General features: G+C 36.7%; 1 protein-coding gene across 2 annotated transcripts; it reads right to left on the bottom strand.

The window, feature by feature from the left end:
- Positions 1-10,220: 10,220 nt before the first annotated feature.
- Positions 10,221-17,338, bottom strand: Znf281 (zinc finger protein 281). 2 transcript variants are annotated; one of them, XM_076831777.1, is made up of 2 exons: positions 17,249-17,338; positions 10,221-17,026 (listed from the first exon to the last, which is right to left on the bottom strand). In XM_076831777.1, exon 2 carries the CDS (start codon positions 17,006-17,008, stop codon positions 14,309-14,311), a length of 2,700 nt encoding a protein of 899 aa, XP_076687892.1. In that variant the 5' UTR covers positions 17,009-17,026; positions 17,249-17,338; the 3' UTR covers positions 10,221-14,308. The 2 variants fall into 2 exon arrangements, with proteins under 2 accessions (XP_076687892.1, XP_076687894.1); XM_076831779.1 differs by having other exon boundaries at positions 10,221-17,022.
- Between the last annotated feature and the right edge of the window lie 2,302 nt (positions 17,339-19,640).

Below are 19,640 nucleotides of genomic sequence, written 5' to 3'. Positions count from 1 at the left end.
AGGTGATAATGTTAACGCTAACTTTCCTTACATTACTCTTTCCAATGGAAACTACAAAAATAATCTGAACATCATAGAAACAGAAAATAATCTATTTAAATAAAAATTTTATAGTTGTTGATAGAACTTTTTTAAAAAATTTATTCAATCATGGTGCTGAGAATAAAACCCAGTGCCTCACACATGCCATACAAGTGTTTTACTGCTGAGCCCCAGAAAATAATCTACTTTTGATATTATAAAATTTGCTTTCTGCAAAAACAAAACTTTCTTAGAATTCATCACCCCCCACACACCAAAAATAAAATAAAATAAACCCAGAATTGCAGAGTGCAACAGCATTAACACTGCCTAGCCAGAGAATCCCAAATAGGTCTTAGGAAGCATCTTTTTTTGTTTTTTGTTTTTTTAAACAGTAGAAATAAACACACTCTATTCTATTTGTGTTATCCCACACCAACTTTTTCTCCTTCTCCTTCTCCTTCTCCTTCTCCTTCTCCTTCTCCTTCTCCTTCTCCTTCTCCTTCTCCTTCTCCTTCTCCTTCTCCTTCTCCTTCTCCTTCTCCTTCTCCTTCTCCTTCTCCTTCTCCTTCTCCTTCTCCTTCTCCTTCTCCTTCTCCTTCTCCTTCTCCTTCTCCTTCTCCTTCTCCTTCTCCTTCTCCTTCTCCTTCTCCTTCTCCTTCTCCTTCTCCTTCTCCTTCTCCTTCTCCTTCTCCTTCTCCTTCTCCTTCTCCTTCTCCTTCTCCTTCTCCTTCTCCTTCTCCTTCTCCTTCTCCTTCTCCTTCTCCTTCTCCTTCTCCTTCTCCTTCTCCTTCTCCTTCTCCTTCTCCTTCTCCTTCTCCTTCTCCTTCTCCTTCTCCTTCTCCTTCTCCTTCTCCTTCTCCTTCTCCTTCTCCTTCTCCTTCTTCTTTTGCAGGATAGCTTGGAATCAAGGCCTTTACCTATTATAGAGCATTTCCCTGTTCTCTGCTGATAGTCATGGCAGTCCTGAGAACCATGTAGGCAAGCATTTTTATGCCCACTTCGCATTTATGGAAGATAAAACCAAGAAAGGCTCAGCATATTTCTCAGAATCCACATAGCTCAAAAGTCTTGGAGTCAAGAGGAGGATTTAAATCTCTTGACCCCTACGCTTGGGCTCCGCTATACCACTGTGGGGCAGCTTGGTGTTGGCTGAACAGTGAGTACAGCAGAAAATAAAAGGGATCTAAAGCCAAGACCACATTTGCATTGCAGCTCAACCATTTCTGGTGTTTCTCTGGAGAAAGTTTCCTAATCTAATTTGTTCATCTGTGAAATGATTCATATTATCCTGCCTCACAGTTTGTCAGGAGAATTAAATGAGGCAAAGCCAGGAAAAAAAAAAAAAAAAAAACGAAACACAATAGATGTTCAACAAATGATAATACCGAACCCCTACAAGCAGCCTATGGAACTGTCATAAGCCACCCAGAGTTCTTCAGAATTTATACTTTGTATATTAGTACCTCTATCCCAGTATTACAGGGCTTCCAATAATCAGGGGGCTCTTTTGACTTATGCAACTCCAAAATCAGACATTCTAAATTATGGACTAGAGTTTCAAGTCACATATAAACTACTTCTAAAGTCATAATACACTAGTGCCCCTCCATCTACCTGAATCAGTAGCTGCTACTAACAAGAAGCAGTAATTGCTCCTCAATTTGGCCACAATTGCAATGGCAAATAATATCTACAATATAAGACTTGTTCTTTTTGATGAGCCACATCCCCAGCCCGATTTTGTATTTTATTTAGAGACAGGGTCTGAGTTGCTTAGCACCTGGCTTTTACTGAGACTGTCTTTGAACTCATGATCCTACTGCCTCAACCTCCCAAGCCACTGGGATTCCAGGCATGTGCCACTGTACCCAGCTATATAAGACTTGTTCTTAAGGGAGAAGATTCTTTTTTTAAAGAAAGGAAGAATCTTGGAATAAAAGATTATGTGCCTCTCTCTACCTTGCCTAATTTATTTATTTTGAGGCACTGGAAATTGAACGCAGGGCCTTGCCCACATTAGGCAAGTTTCTACCACTGAACTACATTCCTAGCCCTTTTTGAGATGGGGACTCCCTAACTTGCCTGGATTGGCCTCCAATTTGTGATCCTCCTACCTTAACCTCCAAAGTAGCTAAGATTATAGGTGTATACCACCATACCTTGCCCTAATTAATATTTTTAAATGTTAACTGTTAACATGAAATAGAGAGTTTTAGTTAACTCAAATAGATTTGTTCCTATTACAAATAACAGGTTGATATCAAATTCTAAATACCACATAATAATCCTAAATCAATGTAATTAGTGAGCCAGAAATCACCTAGAATACACCAGGTTTTGGGTTTCTATAAAACCTACAGATGCCTCTGTCCATCAGTGAATTTCATTTTACAATCTAAGAAACAGTAAGTCATTAATAAATAAACTTAAAAATTAATAATTGAATTGGGTAGGCCCAAAGAGTTTTTCTAGGAAAGTTTTTCACTAAAAATTACCCCCACCTTTAATCACTTGTGAGCCTTCTATTCATTTCTCCAGTAATGACTGGTCAAATTATTTAAATATTTCAAAAGGTCTCTCCATCTGTTCCCTATTTCAATGGTGACACACCATTCAGAGCAGTTTCTCATTTCAACACTACTGACATTCTGGACTGGGTAATTCCTTGCTGGAAGGGGCTGATCTGGGTGCTGTAGGATGTTTAGCAAAATTCCTGCTCTCCCCCCCCATTAGATGCCAATAGCACACGATTAGTTCCAGGTTGCAATGAAAAATATCTCCAGATACTGTCCAGTGTCCCCTGGGGGGAAAATTGTCCCCAGATGAGAACCATGGTTTGGAGTCATTCTTTTGGTGTCTTTACCTCCACAAGACTCTTGTTAAAAGTGCACATGCACTCCCTGGGATGGGTTGACTTTCTACCAACTGCAACATCTTTGAACACTGTTATGCTACTTAGCCCTAAACAGTGGGTGCTACAGGCATTACTTTTAAGCTCAGGAAATTCAAGTGCAGAAAGATGAAGTACTTTTATTTCTGCTCAATAACAGAACCAAGATTTTAAGTTAGGCCCAACTAACGATTTCTGCATGGATCTTTGCCTAAGGCAAAAACTTATGAAGCAAGCAAGCACAGTAGAGATCTGGAATCACCAAGGGGCCCCCTTCTACCAGTAATACCCAAAAGCATTTCCCTCCCTGAACCTGTTCTTCCCACCTATAGCACACAAGTGACATGTGACTGACATACAAAAGTATTTATAATCAGTGATTTTTTAAATATAATATTGTTAGCTATTAGCTCCCTAAAATCTCTTTCCCAGATTTGCTTTCCTACCTCCTTTGGGCCTTTGCTCCAACGTTACCCTTTCAAGACTTCCCTAACTGAAAAGAGCATGTATCTCACTATCACTTTCTGGTCCCTTTAGTTTTCTTCCTAGCACTTAGCCCTTCCCCCCTCTTCCCAGCATAAGATGCATTTTTTTGCCCAGCTCTGCTACTGGCATTTAAGGGTACTTTGTATTGTTCTATTTTTACCTTTATTGCCTAGAATGATATGTGGCACATGGTGGGCACACTGCTCAGTTTATTAAATTTATAAAACCAAATCAGTGAAATTTGAATCAAGAACCTATAGGATTTGGATGGATTTTGGTAAGGATATGAGAAAGGAAACCCAAGGGGAAAAATACTGAAACACAGAGTTCTAAGACAGTGCTTCTCAAGAGCACTAGAATACAATCGGATTTAATGCCGAAGTGGGGCTGGGACTCTTCATGTCAGACATACAAGTGTGCCTTTCCTAGCCAAGCCCTGGGCCAGAGTGCACGTGGGTAAGACTAAACACCTTCACACCAAGAAGGGAATCAGGGTTGCAAAGTACAAAACTGATGAGTTGCTCGTTTATAAAGTGCATGCCCTCTTTGTATTGTTCTCCTTTCACCTCCTAAGGCTGATGAAAACTTTACAGAATGAAGAACGTGAGCATTCCAGTACTAAACAACCAAAACTACCTGGCATATTTTTCAAAATACAATGATCATCTATGTACATTTTGGTATTGTTTGGGAGTAATAATAATGAAATATTAAAATGTTTAGCTTAATTTCTGATTACCACGTCAGTAATAAAGCATACTAATGGCTAATATATCAGATTTCAATAGATCATCAAAAGCTTTTCCACAATACTGTTCCAACATTACTTACTATGCCACCTACCTACACAACCTCGAAATTTAGTAGCTGGTAGATTATGAACTGCTGAAAATTATGAGATTAAAATAGCTAAATGAAGGGAAGAATACATTCCAAGTTCAAAATTAGGCAGTTGTCTACCCAGTTTCAATTTGGATAACATAACTGAGACCAAAGTCAAGAGAAGCACTGAATATCATTCACAACCAACTTATAAATTGTTTGTTTTCAAGAGTCTGCTAACAGTAAAATGCTCAATTTGTTTTTACTACAAAAGGCAATTTTATTTGTTGTTGTTTTTATTATTACTACTATTATTTTGGTACCAGGGTTGGAAGCCAAGGGTGCTTAACCACTGGCCCATATCCCCAGCCCATTTTTTATTTTATTTACTTGTTTGTTTACTTCTTTATTTATTTATTTATTTTTAAAGAGAGAGAGAGAGAAAGTTTTTTAATATTTATTTTTTAGTTTTCAGCAGACACAACATCTTTGTTTGTATGTGGTGCTGAGGATTGAACCCAGGCCGCACGCCAGGCAAGCACACTACTGCTTGAGTCACATCCCCAGCCCCTACTTATTTAAATATTTTTTGAGGCAAGGTCTCACTGAATTGTTTACGGCCTCACTAAGTGGCTGAGGCTGGCTTTGAACTTGTGATCCTCCTATCTCAGCCTCCTGAGCTGCTGGGATTACAGGTATGTGCCATCATGCCAGGCTACAAAAGGCAATTTTAAATCACATCGGCAAAGTGAAACTAAAGCAAAAATTTCCAAAATGTCTTTATCTAATTTAAAATAAAATGACACTGTATTTATAAAAGATAATATGATTAAAACTTATTTACAGGCTGGGCATGGTGTAACATGCCTGTAATTCCAATGACTCAGGGGGCTGAGGCAGGAGAATCACAAGTTTAAGGCCAGCCTGGGCAACTTAGTAAAGACCTACCTCAAAATAAAAAATAAAAAAGACGAGGGATATAGCTCAGTGGTAGAGCTACCCAGTTTAATTCCTAGTACCGCAAACAAAGCAAAAGACCTTAGGTTCATTTGTAAACTCCAGCTATTAATAAGCTTCAGCTAATCTGATAGCTTCATAAAATGAACGGCAAAAAGGAATAATAATTTCTGAAATATAAATGAAGTTTACAACTTAATTGTCCACACTATTCAAATTACACTAAAATGACAATTTTTAACAGATAATTCAGTGTGCCTACAATAGAACCATTTACTTATTAATATCTTCAAAATATTTAATTTTCATCTTTAAACACTTCTAAAAATGCATTATTTTACCAAATGAAAAAACTGTTTTCTCCAAAATCAAGTTTTTTGACTTACATTTCACTTTAAACCCAAACAAATGGTTGCTGCCCAATCTTTGAAAGCTTCCTATAAGACTTAAAGTGGCTTTTCTTGAAATATAGAGCAGGTATTATTTATTCCATACATGAACAAAGAATTAAAAATACATATCTATTCTTTGAAGTTCAATTTTCTAAGCACACTTATTGGAAATAAAAATACACATCTGTTCTACAAAGTTCAATTTTCTAAGCATATTTATCAGAAATAAGTGTTTTTCAAAACAAGTCAAGGCAGGTTCAGGCAGTGGTTTGCTTCCTATTGATAGGAGAAACTACTTTTTCTCTTTAAAATCTTAATAGCTCTACATGCATTAATCTCATTTACTGGCTAGCAATGTCCCCACCATCTGCTCTTGGTAGTATTCCATCTGAAAATATCTTTTTTTTTTTTTAAATATATATTCAGCTCCTAGTAATTTGTGTTCTGAAACTATTATTAAAAAGCAAGTACATGAGGAGAGGAAGTTATTAAGAATAAATTTGTTCATCTAAACACTATATCTATATGGCTTATAAGCAAAACTGCGAACTGATTTATGAAAGGCAGTTCTATATATATTTTGAATTTATGCTCTCACATTCAGCTGCCCAACTTCCAACTGATATTTCAGTACTGAACATTTTTAACAAACAGTACTTTCAGACTGTTCAAAATATTTTTATATTTTAGTTCCATATGGAGCATTGATTCAGTTGGGTGAATAATTGAATGTAATCCAGGGTGATCATTTCTTATGACAAGATATATGTTTATTCATTCTTGCTTTGGAAACCAGAAAAATAATTTCCACGATTAAATGTCATGTGAAGCTCTGGAATTATTTCATGATTATATAACAAATTCTATAAATTTTACTTGCATGGTTTATAAGACTTCAATTCCATATATAAATGAAATGAAGGATTTAAAAGCAAAAATATTTTCATTATAATTCTTTATTACTTAATACTTAGCTAATAAAAACATTACCTTTTCCCTTGTATTATAAAGTTTATGATAATTTTTTAAAAATTATGATAATCACTCATACTGAATTACAGTTAATTCAAAATTTCAGGTTTCAGAGAGCAAATTTAAATGTTCTTGTTAGCAACAATCTAGTAAGCAAGACATTCTTTTTTATCATCTCCTAAGCACTACCTTTTCTCCTTAATATGACAAATACACCAACATTGTTAAAATACTATTACCTTCATTAGCAATCCTTCCCTCTCCTTTTCAAATCTCAATCTTAGAGATTTAATAAAATCACAGTGAACAAAATGAAAAATTGTAATGTTCTACCAGGCCACCCTAGAAATCTTCCCACATCACACTGTAATTTTGCCTTTAAATACATTCCTGATTCAGCAGCAGTAACTCACAGGAATTCATTATCAGTTTACCATTAGTACCAGTCTTGCAAATGTACCTAATTCAAACTTGAAGGTCTTTTTTTTTTTTTTATATTTATCTTTTTAGGTGTAATTGGACACAATACCTTTACTCCATTCATTTATTTTTATGCGGTGCTGAGGATCGAACCCAGGGTCCAGCGCATGCTAGGCGAGCGCTCTACCTGAGCCACAATCCCAGCCCTGAAGGTCTTTTAAGAAGTCCACAATAAATACATCTATTAATAAATTCATCTCCTTGGTCTTTTACTCTGCCCTTTCACAATAGTCCTTCCTTCCCTTTCAAAGACAAATCTGTCTAAACAGTTTCAATAGCTTGTTTTTTATGCCTTTTCCAATATCAGATTTTTATATTTCTTCAGATAAATCCTGATCTATGTTAAGTGTAGCCATAACCTAATTTTTTGCTTACTAAAAATAAGAGGCAATTTAAATAGCTAGAGTGTAATGGTTTTGGATTACCTTTGTAAAACTTATAAACCAAGCCTTTAAGAGATCAAATTACCAACATAAATTTGCTCACACACACACACACACTCAAAAATAGTCAACTATTCCAAATATGACTGGGTATAGAATATTTTAGTGGACTTCATAAAATAATTAAACATTTGGGATTTCTGCAGCTGTCCTCCATATCTAAATTAAAATTCCCAGATAATTTACCTTGCAAACAATATAATCTTTAACATAGTAAGATGTTGCTAAGATGTTCTTTGAAAGGCTATTATGAGCAAAAGTAGAAAGCAATACAAGACCAATTTTTAAAAATTTTAATGCATTTATGAGGTTCTATAAACCTTGTTTTGCTTTCATTTTCTTTCTTAAGGACTATAAACAAGCACTTATTGCAATGTCTCATATAGAAGGTGTATACCCCACAAGGCTGAGTATCTAGGCAGCAAAGTTGATCACTCCATAGACAGGACAGCCCCTTGATCAATTGTCTCATGTAGACACTAGTATGGCAGCATGTATAAACGTGGAAGTATAACCAATGTGACCCTGCAATAGAATTCATACCCCATTTGAATCAAATGTATGATCTATGATATGTCAAGATCATTGTAAAGTTTTGAGCAACCAATAAAAAAAAGTTTAAAAAAAAAGAAAAAAGAAAAAAAAATTTCATATTTGGTACTAAATGCAAACATTTTTAAAGTTTTTATTGCTATGGTTACTTGTAAGATGAAAACTTTAGGTCTCACCTCAGTTTTCTAACCTATACTAAGCATTTTTGTTTGGGGCCACTAAGAAACTGCAAGTTTCAGAAAGACTTTGCAGCTCTACCACTAAACTGATCAAGGTCATGGGTTGTCTATTCATGGAGACCCACAATGATACTCATTTACAGTTCTCATTATCCACCCAAAAGAAGGAACTCTATCTCTCAAATGTTTGCATTTGGCTTCCTTGTAGGAAGAGCCTAGTTTTTTTTATGCACAACCAAACAAAATGGTTATACTGCTGATCTTGTCAATTTTGCAATTCACTCTTAAAAATCAAATCTGAAAATGTTATTTTCAGACTTAAAAAACTGCATTTATGCCAAACTCAAGAGAAAAACTTAGTTCTCATTTAAAACTTTAACTTTCCAATAGGTAATGCTTCTAAAACAAGATTCTTACCTGCAGTGGAATACACAAATGAACTAGTCACCAGTTAAAACTGAGAAACACTTATTAAGGCAAAACTTAAAAATAATTAAGGCTTTCCAACTTTTGACAATTACTCACACTTTTCCTGTCATAACACAATGTGCCTTTATACACAGTACTTGAAAATTCTTTTTGGTGAATGGGGGATGAAGATTCAGAGCTTTGGTCTTAATTCCTAAATTCTGCACATATTCATTTGATCACATATAACAATAATTTTGACTGTGTTGGTAAAGAAGAGTTAAAATTCTCACCAATCAATGAAAGCTGTGTAATCTCATGAGCTACTAAAGAAAAGATTTAATATATTAACATGAAGATTACTCATCTTTTTCCTAGATTGGTAATGTAAACAGAAGTTCACCACAGTTGTCTATTAAGAGTTATTTATTAATTGTTCCACAATAGTACTAAAGTTCATAACAAACTAAAGCACCAAAATAAGTCTGACCTCAAAGAATGACAAAATAAAATAAGTTTTCAACCAAAGATCTCCTTTACCCTTTTAGTCAAATTCTCCAAGACTACTAATAAGATTGGGGTAAATTTTACATTTCCTTCAAAACTCCTTTCTTTGAATCCATTTAAGATATCCCTTACCTTCCTTAACACTCAACCCCTACCCAATATTCTTTCATTCTTTACAAACCCAGGGAATAAATTTTCCCTTTTAAAGTGTAAGGCTTAAATCATTAAACATTTCCAGTTATTTAGCTATATTTTCCAAGAGTTACCTATTTCAACACATAGCAGGGTTTGCAAATCTTATCTTGTACAGTATACATCAACCTCAATAGTCACACTCCAGCTATATTAAGTATAGTCTTTATGATATAAAGAATTCAGTTATTACTACTCCTAGGTAAAATGGTATGGGTTGGGTGTGATGTTATTTTTGCCAATACTTATCTGGGAATCTACTTCTGTGCACAGGAACTTCAGTAGTTAATTATTATAGATTTAACATATTTCTTTGTTAATGGAAAATACTGAATTACCTTAAGTCTAGAATCCATACGGTAGTTATCAGATGAGAAAGTATGCAAAGAATTATAAATTCTATTCAGTTCATTATTTGATCAGCTCATCATAAAACTATGTGGCTGCAAGTAATCTAAATGTAGTCTACAAATGCTAATTAGCTGAATGCAGAAAGGGTTAAAAGTCACCTGAATATTTGATGATTTTTAGTTTAGGCATTGATTCTCTAATTACCTGTATAATTAAAATACGTTTCAGTATTTAGGCAGTCTTCTAAGAAAGAGATTCTTAACCTGAAGTCCACAGATAAGAAATTTTTTTCAGAGTCTCATTAAGCATGTAGATTGACTTGTTAATTTTCATGTGCAGATATATTCCTGATAATGTATGGACCTAGGGAGACAATTCTATTAGCTATCCCCAGAGTCTGTAAGGACTAAAATGTCAAGAATTTCCTTGTATGGGCCAAAGATGCATTAAGAATTTAGACAGAATCTACTTAAATTAGTCACACTCAGTTATAGCCAGTATTGTTTTAAAAAAGCAAAACAAATACAAAGAAAGCAGAGACAATTTTAAGTGTATGTCCTCTTTATAATCATAATGATCTCTTTAAAAATTAAGTACAGTCTTACAGATGTTTTTTTTTTCTTTATAATTTTTTGATCATGGGCAAATCTACAGAATTCCAAGATGCTCTCTTCATGCTAATGTTCATTTTATATAATAAATTATTAAGGACATAAAAGTATAATAAGAACACAATTTCCCTCAAAAATCTTTTATCAGGAACTCTTTTATCATCTCATAGATGGTACAAATAAATTAGCAAACCACTAGCGATCTCTCTTCTTAAATACCAGGAGAGATCCCATAACAAAAACATATGTGGAACATTACTGACACAACCTCAAGAAACATATGCATGGATCATATCATAGCACTAACAAAGGAATTTTGTATCACATTTTAAAACTGAAATCTATCATTATGTATCACAGAAAATAAGAAAATCACTACATTCAGAAAATGAATTTTCAGGTGTTTTACTCTAAAAATAGGAGTTGGAAGTTCAAACAGTAACTTTTTTTTAAAAGAGGAACTTGTGTTTAACAATATATGCCTTCACAAGGCCATATCACTCAAATTGCCACCCAGTTCAGGTTTAAAGGATACTAAATGAAGGCAAATGATTACAAACTACCAGATACCAGAAAAAAAAACTTTTATCTCTCTTATAACTGTTAACACAGAAAGCTAAATACAGAAATATTTATATCTTTGCAATTAAAAACTTGAAGCACAGATTTCTTTTCCACATTTTTCTCATTTTTAAATTACCTCACAAATTACTAACCATCAATTGCCAAATCATGTTAGTCATTCTGAATTGATAGTAGCAAAATAGAAATCCAAAGCACGGTTTCCAACATGTTAAAAGCAAAAATCTTTAATTTTAAAATGATCAAATTCAGACACAGATATTCCACAAAAGAAAAAAAGGCAGTGGGGTGGGTTAAAAAAAAATTAACTTGTTAGGACTAATCTTCAGGAGGGGAATAAATCATCTGTACAGGGAAATTAAGAATTTGATTTCAATGCAGAATCAATGAAATTAAAATTTTATTCAAAGCAGTGAAGACTGCTTAACAATGAGTACAAGAAAAAAATTAAATCTGGAAATGATACCAACAGAGAATTAATCTATATTATTTCCTAATCATATGGGCACATGCTTATGCTTAATACACATGATTAATCATTTCCCTAAAATACTATCATATATTTAAGAAGCAAAACATCCAAGACCTATTCTACTCTTCAATATTTTATTCGTAATACCTCAACATTTGTGGCCATAAAATATCAGAGCATAATTTCCTCATGACCTCAGATGTCTAAGCCAACTTCTCATTCATCTTTAAAAGTTAACATATTTACCTTGGAACACCTATTTTTTTCTTTCACTGCTATGGATAGAAACCCAAAGCTTCATGCGTGCTAGACAAGTACTCTACCACTGAGCCACATCATGAGTCCAGAAGCACCTTTTCTGCATCTTCCCTAATATCTATAGTTTCAATTTGTAAGTTAATTTTGACTTAACACTACTTTTTTCTTACCAAAAATGCTGAAGACCATTTATATATGTTGTCCTGTCATTTTAAAATAACCTGAGGCAAAAAAGGATGCACCTTGAACCAAAAGTATTGGATTTAAAATACTGATTTAAAAATAAAGCCTCTAACAGTAATCTCTCAAGAGTAATATTTAGGGTGGCTAATCAAATTCATTAAAACATGTTCTAATTCACATATTAGACTTTTATTCTTCCATATTTTTGTGCACCTCCAACAAAATATTTAACCCATTTTCAAATAAAATAAACCTAGAAACATAAAATACTCTTTAAATACAATAAAAATGCAAGTTCCTAAATTGCAGGTTATACCATTAATGTGACTATTTTATGAAATGTAATCCATAGAAAACTCTGAAAAATGTGTCTGATTAAAGTGATATCTCCTTTCTTCAATTTTGTGATTAACAGGACTTTTATTGGTAGTAAACTAGAGCAAACAATCAGAATAATACATATGCAGTATTCAGTACACACAATAAAAGTTAAAGAAATTCAAAACCTGTATAAAACAGACAAAAAAAAAATGGAGAAAAATCATACAGCTTAAGAGATACAGTGGTAAAGGTTCTCTCCATCCTTTAATTACAGCTTGTACTCTGTACCCAACAGAACTTACCGCACTTACTGAAATAAGAAATACAGACTTTTAGTACTGAATGTATTTAAGAGGATTAAACACATTTTCTAAAAATATTTCAATGACAAGTTGGTGACCCTGTAGCTGCTAAAAAGCTAAAGGGAGGAACATGGGGAAAGGAAATTAACTAGTATTTTGTAACCATTTTTAATAATTTCTTATTTTCCAAACACTGCTTTTATAACAGAAGTGTTTTACACTTGCACAATATTAATTACTTTATTATACATGGAAGCCTGTGGTAGGCTGATTACACAATAAGACTGCAAACAACCAGTGGTACTTTTCTGACGTCAGAAGAGTACATAAGACTGAAACATCACCAAAAGTACATAAAAAACTCATCAGCATAAACATCAAAGTACATTAAAAAATATAATCAGGAAAAAAATACAATTGCTAAAAAGTGGTTTAGAGCAGAGCCACTGCCTATCAGTAGCTTTAAATGGCAATTAGCGTTCATAGCAAGTTTTGATGACTTTACAAGACCCCCTGTACAATACTGACTAACACACCCTCCTTTAAAAATGTACATTAAAGGCTGCAATTTCACAAAGAGGTTCTGATGTCATTATTAAATACATACTCTTATCCCTCACGAGTTATGTCACCAGGTGGAATCACAACCCTATTAAAATCTATAGTTCTGAGTCCATGCAGTTTTATTATACATAGATATCCATATAGGGTTTGCTTTTAAAAAAAAAAAGAAGTTGAGGATGTTTAACCTACTGTTTAGTATTTGGATGCCGTAAGGCATTTAAATGCATAATCAATTACTTATCATTCTAAAATGATAGGGAGAGGAGGGAACAAAGCAGGCCCAGAACTCTTAAGAGGATAGGTTAACAAAAACCAAAACACATAAGTGAAGGTGATATAATAATAACACAATAAAAGAATGTTTTTCAGGCCATATATAATAAATAATGCATATCCCAAATTTCAATGAATTATGTGATTCCAACTTGGGTTCTAAATCTGGAACCCACCAACCACCTGGGCTTCAACATTGTACTAGATGTCAATAGAATCACTTAATGGAACTACAGCCTTGTTATAGTTGGGATAACTAGAGGATGCTTTTTTTTTTTTTTTTTCTTCTCCTTTTATTAAAGCTATCATTCCAGGCTTTGATCAAAGATCCAAGAAAATTTGTTCTACCAGGCTGGAATGAAATGTGGTTTGGAAGTTCAGAATACATTAAAAAGCTGCAACAAAATATAGGTAGCCAACAATCTCAGAATTTTGAATCAGCCCAGATGGAGATAGCAATTTGAAATGTTTTCGATCCCTTACTTAAATGATGAAATGTATATTATACCAGCCCAGAAAGAGCAATTTGAAATGTTTTCGATCCCTTAAATGATGAAATGTATATCATACTATTTGTAAATTGGATATTCCATTACGGTGATAACGTACAGAATTCCCATGCGTTATTACACTTTCCTGAGAGTAAAGCAATTAGAATAACCTTAATCCTAGCAACAAAGTTTTTTTTTTTGTTTTGTTTTTTTGTAGTTTTTGTTTTTTGATTTTTGTTTTTTTAGGTTTTTTTTTGTTTGTTTGTTTTGTTTTTCTTTTTTTGGGATTTTTTTTTTTTTTTTTTTTTGCATTTAAAAGTTTTGGGCTATTCCCTGACAATCTATACATGTAAATTTGATTGCTAAACATTGTCACTTTGAATGTCAAACTATTTTTAATCTATTGATTTTGATTAAAAATCATAATACAAACAGAGCTAAAATCACACTAACAAAATAAACTAAATATGAAAAGTTGCATTGAAAGGGCATTACATTATTATTAATAGGATCGTGTAGAAACATTCCAATGGCAGTGTTCTCAAAATAAAACAAAATTACATTAGAAGACCCCCAGCCTGGTCACTTATGGGACCTTACCTGTAACTTTGGCTGGTGGGTGTCTTTACTCTTGTACTACATGGCTCACTTACATCAGACATCATATTTGTATACCCTGAGAAATCTGACACTGAAGTCCTTACTCTATGGTCCACTTCTCCATTAGAGTTAGTGATAAAGGTCATTGGCACCCTGCTGCCCGACTTAAACTGAGAACCAAATGCTTGTGCAAAGTTCTCAATCTGGTATGTTGTTCTAGGCTCTATGTCTTTCTGAGGATCTATCTGGCTAGCTAACTCCTGAGATGGAATCTGAAAACTTGTTGAGGACTCTAAGTTTTTCTGTTGTTCCTTCTGGCTAGTCAATTTCTGAGATGAAGACTGGAAGGCTGATGAAGTCTCTAAATTCTTCTGAGAATCTATCAGATCATCCAGCTCCTGGGAAGGTGTCAGCTGCTGATGTGTAGCATCCAAAGCAGATAAATAAAGACCTGGTTGAGATCCAAACAACATCCCAAAAGGAGGCTTTGGCAATGAAGATGGCAACACTGAGGTAACAGATTGGCCGAAACCACACTCCAAAGGAGATGTAGTGTATATTTGTTTTTCTGGAAATAAAGTGTGGTTGTGGAGAGGTGAAGACAAACTGACAAATTGGAAACCATGTCCAAGAGTAAAACCTGCGTTAGTAGATTTTTCAAAAGCCTGTTGGAGGTATTTGGAGTATTCTTGCAACACGTTTGTTTTATCATTTGAAGGTGTTTGGGTGCCTGGGCTCAAATTTTCTTCTTGAACCAATTCTGAGTGTTCTCCTGAGGTGTGTAAATCCACTCGTGGTTCTGTTATATTGAAAGGATCCTCTTTCTGGCTTTCTGATTTGTTGGAGTATTGATCCAAAAGACTTTGTAAAACCTCATCAGGAATTCCAGACTTGTCATGACAAGACTTAATTTCAGCATTTAGTGCTGAAGAGTCAATAAGTGACAATGGCGCCTCACTGTCCAAAACACTGACACCTGCAGACTGAATGACGGACTGTTGGGAGACCATGTGTCCTACATTTATAGAAAAGGCACTGTTGCTGCTGGCAGTTGGTAAATATCTTCTTTTCTTTGAAAACTGCATGGCATCATCATAATTACTACTTATTTGACCTTGTTTACCACTTGTACTTTGGAGAAGACTAATGGTCTCCACACTATTATTTGATACTATACCAAGTGAGCCACTTGGTTTCCCAGACAAGGATTTCTGTCCAACTATGTCTGGTAATGGTGACACAAAATTAAGGTAGCTTTTATCTGTATTCTTTCTGCTTCCTTTCTTAAAGATCAATTTTGGCACCCTTTTCTGTAGTTCATCTATACCAGTGCCAATTATGCCTCCACTGGAAGACACAGTAGGCATTTCTACTGAATAACTCTGCATGTTTATATTATTTGAAATTTGTGATTCATTTGTTTTACCAGTTTTATGTTCCTTATTTTCAATAGCTATGCTTTTTGATTTTGATTTTCTCCTTGAAGAACTTGTATTTCCCTGAGACAACACAGCCAGATTACCCATATTGTTATGGTTTGATGACCCAGGTTCTGCACTAGCGGCTCCTTTCGCTATGGCTTCACCACATGTGCGCCTGTGCTTCAACAATCTATCAGTCCTTGAAAAATACTGTTGGCAAGTGTCACACTTATATGGCTTTTCTCCACTATGTGTCCTCTTGTGTCTCTCCATATGGTACTTCTGAATAAACTTCATGCTGCATTGATCACATCCAAAGGGCTTCTCTCTACTATGAATTTTCTCATGTCTCTGCAGTAGATATTTCTGAATGAAACCCATACTACACTGGCTGCACTGAAAAGGTCTTTCTCCTGTATGAATGAGGACATGTCTCCGCAGGTGATAGGAGCTTCGGAAAGCAGCACTACAGTGATCACAGATATGAGGTTTCTGACTTGGGGAGAGGATGGCACCTTCTCCATCACCAACCAAAGGAGGTTTGGAAGATGCACTTGGCTTCCTCTTGGCTTTGATTCCCTGAGATTCTGGCTTTGGCCTCTTTGCCTTTTTGACATTAGTGTCCTGCTTTGGCTCCTCGTTGCCATGGTCATCAGTCCTGCTACTGCTGCTCAGTAATACATCACGGTGGTGCTGGGCTGGTTGCTGCTGGACATGCTGGTGGAGAATACTGAGGTCCTGGATGACGCCGTGGCTCCCCCCTTCCCCTCCTCCTAGGCCTGGAGATCTCTCTTCAGCTCCAGCGAACAGCCCCCCATAGTGGTGGTGGTGATGGTGGTGGTGGGACTGCTGTTCCTCAGGATCCGTGGGTTTCTCCTGCTTGATGCTAACCAAAGACTGCAAGAATCCCCAGGAGGTCCTCTGCGAAGGGAAGGCCGCGGCTGACGCCGCTGGCTCCTTCTTGAAAGTCATGTCCGGGGCTGGCGGAGGGGGGGGCTCAGCGGCTGGGGCTGCGGAGGTAGAGGAGGATAACACGCACTGCGGGGGAGGGGCGGCCGACCCCGCCGGCCGTGTGAAGCTGGTGACCGGGGGAAGCCGGTGGTTGAACATAACCATACCCTGGGGAAAGGTGGGCTCCATCTCTGCTCTCCTGCTGTTGCTGCCGCTGCTGCTGCCGCCGCCGCCGCCGCCGCCGCCGCCGCCGCCGCCGGAGCCGCTACCACCGCTACTGCCCGTACCACCGCCGCCACTCAGGAACCCGCTGCCGATTTTCATACCCCGGAGGTGGCCTGGCTGAGGAGAGGAGGGGGAAGAGGGAAGAGGGAGGAAAGGAGGTGGAACCGGGCCCCGGGCCGGGACCACCGCAGCGCTCAGGACCCCGCCGCGCCGCCGCCCAGACCGCAACGCGCCCAGCACTAATTCCCAGCCCCGTCGCCTCCGGCACCAGCACGCAAGGCCCTGTGACTCTTCCCCGAGCCTCGACCACTTCCTCCCGGACCCACCGGCAACACTTACGGGTCCCGCCGCCGCCGCAGCCGCCGTCGCCTCCAGTTAATAAAAATAACGCCGTCCTCTCCACAATGGAATTAAAAGCCTCCCCTTTACTGCGCAGCCGCGGCGCGGTGTCTGCTGGGAACTCCTCGACCTGACCAGAGGGGAGCTCTAAGGACTCACGGCGCCTGCGCCGCAGTTTCCGCCCGGCCTGCCTGTCAATCACTGGGGCGGTTAGGCGGAGTTGAGGGACACCAGGGTAGGAGGGGCGGGGATTTGGAACCCTACTGAAAGGGGCTTCCGAGGAGAATGGACATGATTGGTGGACTACACTGAAGGAGATGAAAGTTGTTGAGGGCTTCTGGGGGAAAGACGCTCAGGAGGTGGAACCCAAGGGGCGGGAAGTTGGGGCGGGGGAGGGGGGCATCCGTACTGCAGCGTGGCGTGGGAGCTGCAGAGAAAGGGGTTGGAGGAGAAGGTGCGGAAAACTGAGGACTGAACTTTGGGGATTTCTTCACTTTAGGGTTTGCAATCCAGGTATTGAACCAAAATACAAACCCCAAAGTGGATCACTTAAGGCACCTTTAATTCTATCTAAAAGCATTAAACTTCAATGCCCAACATTTATTGTTGATATCTCTATTATCCCTTTTAATTTGGGAACACGAATAATCAGCATCCTTTGCATTTATAGGAGGAATCTACTTTGAAACCGCAATAGAGGTACCGTTGCAAAAAAAAAAAAAAAAAAAAAATTGTCTTACTGCCAACCTACCTGAAGGCTACTGGAAAGGGAAACCGTGTGTAATCCAGGTGCAGCTGTCCTGTAAAACACACCCACACACTTACTTCATCAGCATCACATGTTATTTAAATGTTCACATACCTTTTCATTCTACCTAATGAATCTGTTTGCCACGTTGTATTGCTGTCTGACCTTTATATTATTTGTGAAACATTGTCCAGCAGGCCCTTCTAAGTTCTCTGCTTGGATCCATTCTTTCCTCTTTAATATAGAATTCCTACAAATTAATGCAAAATCACAAAATTTTCTGTTAAGGGAAAAGTATAAAGTAAAATGTTGAAATAAAAGTTAGATCAACAAAACAAAACAAAAAAAAAAAATAAGCATTTAATCAGTCCCTAGAAAAGACACTTTCATAATAAGCATGCAGAAATCTAAACCAGCAACTTCCCTGAGAGTATTTATAGACCACAGAAAATTTTAATAAAAGAACTAGAGTTATGACAATAGTTTATTTACATAGTATATTTTCTTGATGAAATTATAAGTCCATTTTCTTATAATATTTCCTTAGCTAAATAACTTATCATAATTAGGGTTTGCAAATAACTTCTCTGGAGAAATTTCACAATTGAAACCATAAATATTATTTACTAATACTTATGGGACTCTGAGTTTTCCAGAAAAACTTAAAAGACAATATTTAATGAACATTTTGAGATAAGAAATAATTGTACTTCGCTAACTCCATGCAATGACATATAAGCATTCCACCATTTAAACTGAAACTTTAATATTGTCAAGTATAGCTAAGTGTTAAAGGCTGAAAATTCAAGAACTCCAGGCAGTAGTAAAATATTAGTCAATGCCTGTGAGAAATGAGGCTGTCCCTTTATTCAGGGTGTCAGTGTTTAATAGTAAGCTCGGATGCATATAAGCTAGTCCAAGCATGAAGGGCAGTAGGACACTCATATGAAAAGCCAACTTTGTTCCTCAGTTATCAAGATAAGAAACCTGTCATTTCTCTCATTCACTCTGTCAGCCTTGAGATACTCCAAGCAGACTTACCTCTGTGTTGTACACCTCATATATCAGGAAGATGAAGAGTCCCTGTAAAATAAAATGGAGGGGAAAAGCTGTTAACGCTAATCATTTCAGCAGTAGAAATACCTGAAATAAACTTTCCTGGGAAGAGACAAAAGAAGACACACTTCATCAAGGTCAATTTATTTTCCTATTTTTCAACATTAGAAGCTGTACCTTGAGCATTTGTATGATAACATACCAGCACATCACTTACAATGGTTGTGCTATTCAATTTTTTAGAAGTAGAAAATGCCATCTCAAGTACATGGAATAGTAATTAGGAAAATCAAAATATCAGGCTCTGAAAGATAGCTGGGTGATGAGAAAATTAAACTCAGAAAAAATGCCATCAAAGTAATTAATATTAATAGCACTAAGCATTAGTATTACTAAGCGTTGTTTTAGACTGCAGCAAGTGGAATATATTTGTTACAATCTTTGGTAGGGTAAAAATACAAAAATTATTATGAAACTCTCCGGGGCTGGAGGTACAGCTCAGTGGTAGAGCACTTGACCTGTCATATAATAGGCCCTGGGCTTTATCCCCAGCACTGCACACACACACACACACACACACACACACAT

This window comes from Callospermophilus lateralis, chromosome 13, assembly GCF_048772815.1.
Source record: "Callospermophilus lateralis isolate mCalLat2 chromosome 13, mCalLat2.hap1, whole genome shotgun sequence".
NCBI classification, from domain to species: domain Eukaryota; kingdom Metazoa; phylum Chordata; class Mammalia; order Rodentia; family Sciuridae; genus Callospermophilus; species Callospermophilus lateralis.
This window is presented reverse-complemented; position numbering and strand designations above follow the sequence as displayed.

Coding starts and splice junctions, on each gene's coding strand:
- Znf281 (XM_076831777.1), bottom strand. CDS start 17,008: ATGAAAATCGGCAGCGGGTTCCTGAGTGGCGGCGGTGGTACGGGCAGT.